The sequence below is a fragment of the Anser cygnoides genome, chromosome 2 (genome assembly GCF_040182565.1).
Source record: "Anser cygnoides isolate HZ-2024a breed goose chromosome 2, Taihu_goose_T2T_genome, whole genome shotgun sequence".
NCBI lineage: Eukaryota > Metazoa > Chordata > Aves > Anseriformes > Anatidae > Anser > Anser cygnoides.
The window spans coordinates 11,246,616-11,259,144 of NC_089874.1; the positions used below are offsets into that span (position 1 = coordinate 11,246,616).

Below are 12,529 nucleotides of genomic sequence, written 5' to 3' on the forward strand. Positions count from 1 at the left end.
GCAGAAGGACTGAATTACTTACCTTCAGTGACTCTGTTTGTGAACCCAGTCCCTTAGTACAAAGCTCCATGACCGAATACGAACAAAAAGTGTCTCTCACTTTGTACTGACTCACAGCAAGAAGCCACAGAGCAGGATTGGTCTCCAGTTCTGAGGGAGGAATCAAAATTGACTGGTGTCCTGAATAAACGCTGTAAAGATACAAGATTTGTTAACACATGCTAAATGCTTGTGCCTGCAGATGTTTACAAGCTATGTGGTACTAAAACATAAAGATTATCAAAATATGCACTGATCCATGGCAATGTCTTACAGTTCTCTACAGGTCCAGTAGTTTAACTTCAAGGGCCAAATTCTGCCTTTTGCTGTACATTTGGAATCTATGAGGATACAAAGAGGAATGCAGGCAGAACATGCTCCTGAAACACTACATTACTCAAAATGCCAGTGTGCTTTGCTGTTAGAACTTGACTGAAGAGAGCAAAATAGCTAGGTTATTGATGGTGCTAATAAACACTATTATAATATCAACAAAAATTATGTGTTGCTGACAAATAATTAAGATTGAGTAATTACCATTTTAAGATACCTTGATTAAAAGAGTTCTTGATTACTTAACATGGAAATAACCTCTCTCCTGCTGAGGCAAGCAAGCGGTTTGCAATCATTTTCAGGGATGTCAATCTGGCCCCACTTCAACAATACTTGGGGCTTTACATTTCTGCTGTGAAAGTTTTTTTTCAAAAACCAAATATCCTACATCTTTTGTTTATTGGATACCCAGGGAGCACAAGTATTGAGAAAGATACTCACTAGGGTCCCTGAAGGAAATAATTATGTCAGAGCTAATTCCTTGCTACCTAAGACTCTTCCCCAGGGAAAATGTATTCCCAAACTGATGTCTTTATTTCCTGTGGGTCCTATGTTGTTCACTCATCTCAGACAGCCAGATTTACCATCATTTTTACAGTCTCCATCAGATCTTAATCTGTGATTTGTAGATATTTCAGATCAGAACAGTCATAGCATAAACCTCCCAAATCACAGAAGTTCTGAAAAAGGACAATAAAGCCCCAGAGATTTATGATGCACAGGAGAGAAATTCATTTGTCAGTTGAAAAACTGAAATGCCAGCTTGCTAAAATAAAGCTGACGCTTTCACATTCAAGTGCCCTAGGTAAGACACCAAATGGATCTTTGTTTTCAGGAATGTGAGCATCTCCATAACATTTGATACTAAGAAGAAGAGAAGATACACACCTGGAAATTTTTGAAGATGTGCTGCTCACACAGTTTCCATCCTTGGTGAATGAGTGCCTCCTACCCCCCACAGCTGAGATCAGAGTGCTTGCAAAAGCTGTGCTATTCAGAACAACGTGCGTGTGACCTGTATATCTTTATGTGGTATGGTAAAGTCCAGCCACAAAGGCAGTTAATAAACCAAATAGTTTAGGTCTGCTTTGGAGTAGGAGCCAGAGGATGTCATGGAATATGTATGAAGTACAGTTCAAATAATTTCATTTATCATATGGTAAAATTTTATTTTGTCCACATTTGCTTGCCCACATTTACGCCACTCTTGGCGATTCATAAGCTGTGACTTGCCATGAAGAGATGTGTTCTCAGATGCAGTTAACATAACTACTATAGCACTCGATAGTCAAATGAAGCATTATGCTTTCATGTTGCTTTTATGGAATCAGAGTAAAGTATGGCTGAACCAGGAGTATGAGCTTCAAAAGAGTGTGAAAAGAGATGCTGGCAAAGCTACCAAAGCCTGAAAGGAGTACGTCCTGAGTTCAACTGACAGATCAAACCCAGCAAGGGAGTAGTAACAGATTTTACTATAAATATTACTTCACTCTTTCTTTCTCAGCCAGTTCCATTAAGTTTTTCAGATTCAGTATCAAACCCTTCCCCCATCCCTGAACTCTTCTAGTTGATGTGACCTCTATCAGGAGAAAAAAAATCTGCATAATAAGGAACAGGCTGCCAAGGGTCAAGTATGGGAGAATTATCAGATGATTCAGAACTGCATTAAGGTCCCTTAAGTGCCACTTATTCACCTGGACAGAACATCCCAAAATAAGAACAGAATCAGAACAAACTGTATCCCTGTACTGAAAAGTGCCCACACAAACTGCGGAGTACCAACGGAGGAAAACACTTGTTACCTGTAGTAGAGGAATGGAACATTGATTCCAAGTGCACTTTACCAGAAAATAGTCCAAAATTTGGGAATACAAATTCACAACAAAGACAAATCTTCCCTCCTCAGGAACACTAATAAGAGAGGGTGAACTGTCTCCCCCTCTTGATCAACTTAAGCTAAACAAGTAAGAAACGTATTTTTGCTCTCCCTCATGATCCCACCAAAAGCCATGCAGCAAAGCATGAGGGAGCCTGGATTTGGACGCAGAATAACCCCATCTTCTTGAGACTGAGGGAAACAAACACACTTATGATCAGACTAGGCAACAGCACACTTTTACCAGAAATTTCACTCTGATTAGATTTTTTTTTTCTGATTTATTAGATAAATGAAGATACTGCTAGTACCTTTTCTGAATTTTATAATCCCTCAGAAATACTGAGAAGTTTAGAACAGAAATGCAGAGCAGCAGGAAATACGGAGCAGGAAGGAAACTTTGTATTGTGCAGAACCTCAGATGTGTGCTGTTCTTGCCTACAGTACATAAACCTAAAGAATGAATACCATGCCTGGAAATTTGATTACCAACACAGCCTTTGCCTACGTAGCTGTGGTCTAATAAGCCATGTGCATCACCTGATTTGCTAGAGTAGTTGGTGGTGCTAGGAAAGGAACTACAAAGACACATTTCTGGGGGGAATGTGCCAGTGCCACAGCTGAACCGGTTAATGTAGCACCTGGCCACCATGATGTCAGCCACGACTTGGCTCACCTTCCTGAATTAATCTCAGAAACATTGAGCAGGTTTTGTGAATCACTCCAAGCAGCAAAACATTCCTGGAAGCCTCATATCCTTGTGCATGTTCAGACTTTATGCTTCTACATTAACCCCACAGAAGCTGTATGTCACCAATGCTTCTGTGGAGAGAAGCTGAGAAATAAAAGATACTCCCTTGTATGGCTGGTTGAAATGCTTCTACCACTCTGGTGATTTCAAACCACTGTGAAATGTTACAGGGTGTTGGCTTAGCGTGAAAACAACAATTGAGCAGAGTGCTTGAACAGACTGCAGTTGTGGAAGGATGCTTTGGAGGATGCTGGATAAAGCTGTATATGGTCCCAAACGTATAGAAACTTTTGTCAACTTTGCCTCTGGTACATCTAGATACAGGACATTCTAGGTATGGTAGAGTTAATCCTGAAAATGAGGAACTCCAGGTAAATAGTACTATCTCACCTTCATGAAAGAAGACAGTCATCAAGAGATGGTTAGCTTTGCTAGTCTCATACTGGAAAACAACACAATTGTGGTGAACACTGGCATCAGGGTGATCATGTGGGATATTAAGAAAAGTTGGATGTTTAAATATAAATTCTGGAAGCTAAAATTACCATTCTGAAATTGAAACAGTACATAATGTATTGGAGTCAGAGCAATTTTAAAATTTAGTTATGTAAATATTGGGAAGAAACTGAAGCAAGACCCTTTCTTCCACTTCTGTAGAAATCTGTTGCCACAAAAGTGACTTTCCCCTGATACAAGCCTTATAACAGCAGTAGACACAGTGTAGAACTGCAGAGACTGACAGTCCTGGACATCTCTGTCATGTTTAGGAATAGGCAAAAAAGAAGACAAAAAAGGAGACTGACTTCAGAGCACCCCCGCACCTGTATCCGGGCATTTTTACATTTGTAAAAATGACTTTGGGGATGCAAATGCAGAGTGAAATGCTGAAGTAGCTGAGGTAGGAGACCCCCGGTTAGAAATTATGTCTTCCTTCAGAGGACTGAAAAGCAATCCGGGGGAGAAGTATTCAGGTGATGGACAAAGCCTTGGATTTTGGCAGTAAGTGAAAAGCCCTGTCTGCCTGCACTGAGCAAGGGCTGCCCAAGGACAGGAATACTCCAGGTAAACACACCAGAATGTATTTTGGTACGACGGCGCCATCTGATCACAGCTCTGGTTCCACCGCCTGGCAGGCTCTTCTGGCAGCATACGGCGATGCCTGGAAGGACATCTTGGCAATTAACTGTTCCACTGAATCAAAGATTTACCCCATGTCGTGCTAAGGCAGATTAACAATAAACTCTGAGGTTTTATTATAGTTCCAGAAATTTTAGCAGGGCAATAAATGCTGACAAATGGCAACTGCAATTTGGAATTGCATTCTGGCAGGCTGTTAACACGCTGCTGCCCTCACTTCTGGTGTCCTTCTGAGGTGGTATTAGCTGCTTTTCTACTTAGCTGCTGGAGGCAGGTAGGTACTGTCGGGTCTTATAAGTATATGCATTTAGTTTCTGCATTTCTACAGGTGATATTTTGCTCTTGGTGATGAGGGACAGCATGGGTACTTGGCATTTGGTTAGGCCCCAAATAATTGAGTTGTTTTGCACATAATTCAAAGTCTGTGAAGGGAGTCAGCAGGCCAAGGGAATCTCAACAGGGCCAAGCAAAAGCCTTCGCAATCATCTGGACCAGAGCTGGTAGAAAGGACAAAAGAGGACACAGGGGACACTGCTTGGACATATGTCTCACATAAACATCACAGGACTTGGGCCAAAATGAATCTTCAGTTATCCTGAAGACCCATTACATGCACTAAAAGGGGACTTTTGGAGAACAATGAAGATGAAAAAGAGCGTTCCTAACCTGGCATACTATGAGCACTGCTGCACATGGTGAGCAGATAATCTATCAGTACTGGAGACGCAGAAGTATCTCACAAAGAAGTTCAACCAAGAGCCAATGTAGAGCAAAAGGGAACACTGCGTAGAGCATGCAGGTCTTCCAAGAAAGGAAAAGACATCAACCATAAATTTTGATAGGCTTCTAATGCTGAGAACAGATCCAGACTTTGCAACTTCCATATCAGAGTACTGGGTGCCAATGAGAGTGGTGCCATAACCCAGGACCCTGCTTTAACTCGAGCTCTGGTGTAGGTACTCTAATCAGACAAGCGTATGCCTTTGGTTAATGCCGAAATGCCAGTACTGCCTGCTGGGACCATGCTGTTCACCCTGAATGACAGCTAGATGTAACTCGAACTTCTAGCTACTGTCATTTCTTCAAAAGGCTTTAACCTCCCCCTTTCAGAGAAATGTTTTATCAAACTCTAACCTTGTAAGGGATGGTTTTTAACATGGCTCTAGATTGCTATTGGGCATTTCTGAACTGGTGTGTAACATCCCTGGGAAGTGTGTTGCTGACTGCTCCTGAGCATCCTACACAGCAGCATCAGGAGTAGAAATCATATAAGGTCACTTGAAACAATCTGGGGTGCTTAGCATCATTCCAACACGAAGACCCTTTATCTAAAAACTTCAAAGCAGGCAACCAAATCAAGGAAGCAAGTTTTAAAATTTTGGACACTGTTTTGATTTTGTTTTGGGAAAAAAAAAAGAAAAAAAAAAGAAAAAAGAGAGAGAGACAGCAATCTTGCTCTGAACTAATGGAGTTTTCTACAGACCTTTTCTGATGCCCTAAGACCTTGTCTAACTCCCCCAAAAGTCTGCAAACAGAACTTACAATTTGAGATTAATTGGATATTATAGACAGCAATGTCACTTCTATTGGTATTGGCATTCAAGTCATCCTAAGGTAGGCAAAGGTTAAACATTTCCAGCCTGTTAGTGCCTTCAGTCAGCTACAGAGTCAGTGGAGTTAATCTGTTGTATTCACATATTGAGGTAACTCAGGGCTTTCGGTTGCCCTTGAACCTTCTAGACTGAAGGCAGGTTCAGCAGACCTATTGCAAAGTGGAGAAAATGCAAATTGCCTCTTCCACAAATTGCTACTGGCCATGGGAAATTGGCACGTTTTTTTGTGTGCAGCACTGCTACATTCTGCCTGAACCACTTGTGCACTGTGCAAAAGATACAAGAGAGCTGGCTATGTCCGTATCTTGCATTTCCCATGCCAGAATTATTCTTTTCTGACGTGGCATTTGATCTTCTTTATGTAGCCCTGCCTTTAATTTGCTACAGGTGGGCTAGAAATTGGGTGAAGTGCTCATGCCTGGCAGATGTCTTCAAGTCAACCTAACAGTAATTAATGATTCTAGCACAGTACATTTTTGTAAACTGCAACTGTCATGCTAATGCTGCGATTCCTTCCATATATCTTGCACAACTCCACCCACTTGCTTAACAAGACACCCCATGGTCTCCTGCTGTAGAAGCTACCCACCAGCACCACTGGGTGCTTGTGGCTACAGAACAGAGACAGCGGAAGTGGAACAGGAGGAAGCCACTTCATCACACCTTACCTGGAAAGCTTTCCTAGGACAATTACACAGCATTCACCATATTTATTAGGTGGCCACTGTGCACTGGAAAAATCTAGTTTCTCTGGTCCAGTTTGAGTCTTACTGACTTGCACCATTTTAATCACAGCTTCTGAGAATTACTAAAATATAATTTAAATCATCGATTTTGTTAACTTTAATTTCTACAAGGACAATTTTATCTTTCAATGGTAGAAGCAGAACTATAATATGGATAAAATGGAGGGAAAATTCTTAGTGTACTGCATCACTTAGCAACTATCAATTAAGAAAATCCTCATTAATGAAATGTAGAACTTTCTATTCTGCCCCACAGTGATCGGCATTAAGACAGGGCCGTCTTAATTTCAGGAAGCATTTTTGAACAGTGGGATTTAGCATCATTTGTTTTTAAACTGGAGGACACTTTCAACTTGCCTTTTTTTTTAAAAAAAAGAACATGATGGGCTTTAAAATGTAATGCGATGCAAGGTAGAACACTCTGATCACCCTCTCATTATTAAAGAGAAAAATGCAAAAATACATTTTTATTGAGTAATCAGTAGCAAACTGTTACAATTAAGAAGTTTGGATTTATAAACTCACATGGGGCTGATGACTGCTGCCACACCAAGGATGTGCTGTTCTATGACAAAGGTTCCAAGGAAACCCTGCTGGAGCATGCAGCCAGTTTAGAGGGAATGGGATAAATCCATTTTTTTTTTCATGTATTGCTCTGCTTTGCAAGGTTTCTTTTCTTTATTATTTTATACCCTTTAGGCCATAAAATAATAAATGAATTAAATAATAATAATAAAAAAAACCTTTGCAAAACTATGCAATATATTCCAGACTTACCAAAGGTCTGGCTCCATGCTCTAGCAGCTTTCCTAAGTAGCTTTGACCTCATAGATTGGTGCATTCTGGGGCACCGCAGTGGAGCAGGCCAGAACAATGTTTAAGCACCTACAATGGGGATAAAAGGTTAGTTTTCCTTCCATCGCTCACTCAATGCCTCCTTTAGTCTAGTTAATAAAGGGATTCAAACGTACTTGTTATTTTAACTGCACTTCTGTACAGGGGCTTGCTTTCTCTTCCTGCTGGGTTCCTAAAACAAAGACTTCCTATTTAACTCTCAAAACCCTACAGCTGATAAAAATTTGAAGATCTAACTTCATTTCCATGTGCCATTAGAAGTATTAATTTGGCTAATGGGGCTGGTGACAGACAACCCTATCTTTCTAGCAGAATCCTCTGAGGTAGAATCTGGGCTGAAAAATGTTGGGAAGTATTTTGGCATGCTAAACTACAAAGAGTAAAATGCAAAGTTGCAAAGTTTTAAAGATTCTAATAACCTCCAGGATGTATTTTTTGCTATTACAGAACACATCAAATACTCCTCATTTCTAAAATAGTAATGAAATGGAAATGAAGTTTGTAAGTGGAATTAATGAAGCTGTTACCTGATGTCAGCTCTCTCTAAATGACAGTTGCAATTCAAGCAGCCTGCAATCTTCCTGGTTTTATAGGGACAGATATCAGTGACAAAGAAGAGATTGACACAATGGCTCACAAGATTAGAGTTGTTGTCCTGATCTCAGTTCCTTCAGCTCCGTCTTTTTCCTTCTTTTCTTTGAAAATGGTATAAAATTTTCTACTTTATAGAGGCGTACAGACTGATTCTTTCTCCCAGTGGTCTGCTGCCTTGTTCAATTGCCAGTCATAAACAATCTTCTGCAACAGGCTGAACATTATCAGTATTGGGAAGGATCTAAGGGCAGCAAATGCCTACTTGTTCCAAATATTATTTTGGAATAAATAAAAATTTGTGTATCTGGGAGACTCATGGGCACCACAAAATACCTGTTTTTTGGACGTGTCAAAATTTATCTCTATTCTGTGCATCTATAATGATCTTACATAGAAGTTATTCTTGTATGCCCCATGTTCTACACTACCTGATACAGAAATAAACTCCTTAACTGAATTTTCCCACAGTTCTCTACAGTCCTTCCCTGGTCTTACCTCGCTGAATATATCACAGCAGATTTAGCTTAGACAATGAATTTGACTACCCACCAGAGCACAGGCTGAACAGTGTTGACACATAACTCTATATAATAAATATGCAGCTGACTTAAAAATATCAATATTTAAAAAAATTACAGAGTGGTTTAATTAAAATTTCAACATTGCTGAAATGTTTTCTGAGTTTTATAGAACTAAGACATTGAAATAACACTTTCAAAACAAAAAAAAATAATATTAGGGCAAGCACAACTGAAATAGAGAAATATTGATCATGAATGAATAGGATAATACTGTTAATTTTTGGCCCATTTCATATTTAATAACAAATATTTTAAAAGGTAAGGGCAACAACAGGCCAATAGAACGCTTTTAAATGAACAGTACTTGCTGAATACAAATTGCTGCAACAGTTTTTCTATAATGTTTCCTTCATGTATTTACTAAATTGGTAAAATGCTTATCCAGAGCTGCAGCATCTTTATTGCCCCTGGCTTATCTTAATTTCAGTAACTAAAACCAGCACTACTGCTAATACCAAAGGGCTTTCCATAGAGAGAGTACAGATGCTGGACTACTCTGACTCTAATATGTCTTCATAAAAATGTGCTCCATTAACCTTCCCATAGCTCTTCCCCTTTGCCTCTACATCAACCCAGCTATCTTAAAAAGAAAAAATCAGAAGAATAAGCACCAAAAAAAAAAAAAAAAAAAAATCGATGGAACTGCTTTCAGTGTTGAACTGTAACTTCCCTGGAGTATAGAGATTGACAGAATTGTTAAATTTCTAAACTTCCTATTAATAAAAAAAAAGCTGATTCACATTTCACTAGAAATGTTTGTGGTTTTTTTTGTAGTTGGTGTTTTTTTTCCTGATAGCTTAGCTACTGCCAGAGAAGTATCCTTCTGTAACAAAACATACTTCCATGTCTGCAAAAATCACATCCATATGTCCTGCAAATGAGAAAGTCCCCAATATCCACTTGTACTTTCAGATTAAAGAACTAAAAAGAGGAAACCAGGAAACCACTTCCTCAAAGTAATCTTGGTAGAGTGCTGCCTTCATCAAATAAAACTAGCCAGACTCTGCAGATACAGCAGTGAAACTGCAGAAGTTAATGAACAGCCATGCTGACGCTCTGCACTCATAAGCCTTAAATACCTATGGCCATGTTTCGAGCAACCTGGTCTAGTGGAAGGTGTCCCTGCCCATGGCAGGGGGGTTGGAATTAGATGGTCTTTAAGGTCCCTTCCAATCCAAACTATTCTATGAGTCTATATCCCACTCAAAGCAAGTGTACTCTCCATACAGCATTCTCCGTATAGCTTCTGGCAATACCAATTGCCTGTGTTAGTCCCGGAGGTTCTACCTGTTACTCCCATCCTGTTTGTTGTGGTGTAGTACAATGGAAGTGATATTTTAAAATGCTGAGGAGAAACCTCACCTGCAGAGGCACCAGAGGACAAACCCAAGTCCACAGTACGGGTCCAGACAGATAGCGACTTCTCTGGAGGGATAAAGCTCACACTGCAGCTTAATAGAACGACAAAAGGCACTAGTGGCTGCATGAGACATCTGAAAGACAACAGCAAAGTAATTAAAATGATCAACTATGTCATTCTGAAGGCTCATTCCCAAACTGCGCCAAGTGTTTAAATCAGTTACAGGATAAGAAAACAAATAAATATTGACTTTGTGCTCAGTGTAAATACACATGTAATTTATAGTAAAGAAACACAATTTTCCTTCAAGAGGGCATCCAAATAGCCGTGAAAGGGAAGGGGAGACAGAAAGAATGATAAGTTTGAAGTGATTTAGGGAGAAATCTGTGAGTGTTTTAAAGACGTGCTCCAAGCTGTATGCGAAGCTAACGATAATGAGCTAAACTTTCTGGAAGAACAAAGGAATGAATGACTGCAGGATGTGAATCTAATTTGAAGTAGTTTGTTGATCTTCAGTAACATATTTCAAAGTACTTTATACATCCTTTATACATACTACTTTATATAATAAAGAAAGAAAATTATCAATATACTTTTTAAATTAGAGAGGATTTTGTATGCAAAATGGTACTAAGGACCTAATCATTCAGCCACAGGGATCCCCGATAAACTTTGTAAACATGCTGAAAATGTCTTTATGTTAACCAGCTCCTAGCTGAGAAACATTTGTTTTTTGTTTTTGTTTTTTAAATCTTGGTAAGGAAGCTCTCAGAGATAAAACCAGAAGAAAGTAGAAACAAAAAAGAAATGATCAAAAAGATGCTTTTTCCATTTTTTTAAGTCATTTTAAATCTTCTTACTGACAACATGTAAATATAGCTGTGTCAGGATGTTTCCCACAAACTCACCCATCCTGACTTAGAAGTTCTAACTACAGTGGGAACACAATTACTTCTTTTAATCTGTGTCCTCTTTGCTAATAACAAGAAAGATATCTGTATTAGAAAGCCAGCCTGAGTAGGATTTAACTCATCTAACCTCTGCTCTCTGCCACATATTGGCCTTCTTGCCTTAAATATGATTAAATAAATATGATTGCCTTAAATATGATTATAGTCAGTGGAAAGGAATAAGCACCTGACGTAACATTTATTTGATCCTCAGTAAACAGGATAGAGCTCTAGAAGTGATTTTTTTCTCCACTATGGATTCCATAACCGAAGCTGAACATGTTCCAAGTGATGCATAAAGACCAACTCAAAACAGGTGTCCGCACTATGAAAGTCTTCAGTTTGAAGAGACTAATTCTTCTCTAGCTGAATCAAGACCATTTTTTGTCATACTGGATTACTGAACTCTGCTGGACAAGAACCAGTGTTATTATGTGAATTTTGACACCTTACTGGGTTCAAGCTAGTGAGAAAGTTGAGAGTTAACCTAAGTGTAGCTTACTACTTCTGAAGTGTCTATGAAACATTTATCAACTTTTCAGAAGCCATGTAAGTTGTTTAGCCATTGTTTTTAATTGATCACTGCTGCATTATGACAAGCCTTGTGGCCTCTGATGATCCATTTGCAGTAATTAATCACTACTGGTGATCTAGTAGATGGCACTATCTACATTGACCTGCTGAGATAGTGATCTGGAGGCTTTGTGACCCAGATACCTGAAGCTAATTAAGAATTCCATTAGTGATTTATCTGGATTTCCCTTTAGCCACATTAAGTAAAGGTTCTTTGCCTTGCCCTGGCTTTGACTATCTTTGAAGCTCTCCAAGTACTAACTTTGCATAATTAGTAGTCATTTCTACAAGTCTGATAAGGTAGAATTCAGACCTGATTTAATATGGATGAGCGTGTCTCAATCATTTAAGGTTTCCCGTAGAGGAAATGAGGACTCATTCAACATTCACCCCATTCAAAAATAGATGTTTCAAACAAGCCAGAAGAATTACACCCTAAAAGTCTCTGCTTCTCTCTGTTGGTTATTGAGGAGCCCTCTGACTAGTCCACATCTAGTAGGCATGTAGCTCATCATCTCAAGTTAGATGATACGTGTCTCCTAGGAGTGTCTGATTGGCAATCATAAGCCAGCCCAGTCATTCAGCTATTAGCCTTGGGCAGGTCATTTCACCACGTTGCAGATCAAGTTCTCCATCTGAGAACTGGGTAAATAATGCTTTCTTTGTTTATAAAGTATGCTAACAGTTTCTGAAAATAGATGGATGATGCCAAAGAGGATGAGGAATTCAATATAAACTGTGAGTGCAATACTTCGGGAAAATTGCTGAAGTCTTTGGATATGCAACGGGTAAGAGCAAGGAAGTAATAGGTAAGAATAAGAGGGTGATTTTACCTCTGCCTGTGCATTGCTGAAACCACCACTGGAATAATAAGTGTGTTATGAGCTAGAAAAATCATCTTTGATAAACTGTGGCTAGAGTGTTGGAGTAAAGGCCAGAATAGAGATTTAAAGAGCTCAACAAACCTAAGCTTATCAAACAAATCTATGAAGAAACGTTTTGCTGATTACATTAGTATTGTACCAGGTAAATATACCAGAAACATTAGCAGTTCCCTTAATCACATGAAGAAGAGAATATTGAAAACCAACGGCGAGCAGCTGAGCTGCAATGAGGAGCAA

At 39.3% G+C, this 12,529-nt stretch overlaps 1 protein-coding gene across 6 annotated transcripts in view; it reads right to left on the bottom strand.

The window, feature by feature from the left end:
* Positions 1-12,529, bottom strand: part of DIP2C (disco interacting protein 2 homolog C) — a 317,670-nt gene that overhangs the window by 39,948 nt on the left and 265,193 nt on the right. For all 6 annotated transcript variants that reach the window (XM_066991456.1, XM_066991457.1, XM_066991455.1 and 3 more), the window contains 2 exons: positions 9,888-10,018; positions 23-191 (listed from right to left, as the gene is read on the bottom strand). In XM_066991456.1, the coding sequence (XP_066847557.1) occupies positions 23-191; positions 9,888-10,018 (300 nt within the window). The remainder of the gene's footprint in view (positions 1-22; positions 192-9,887; positions 10,019-12,529) is intronic.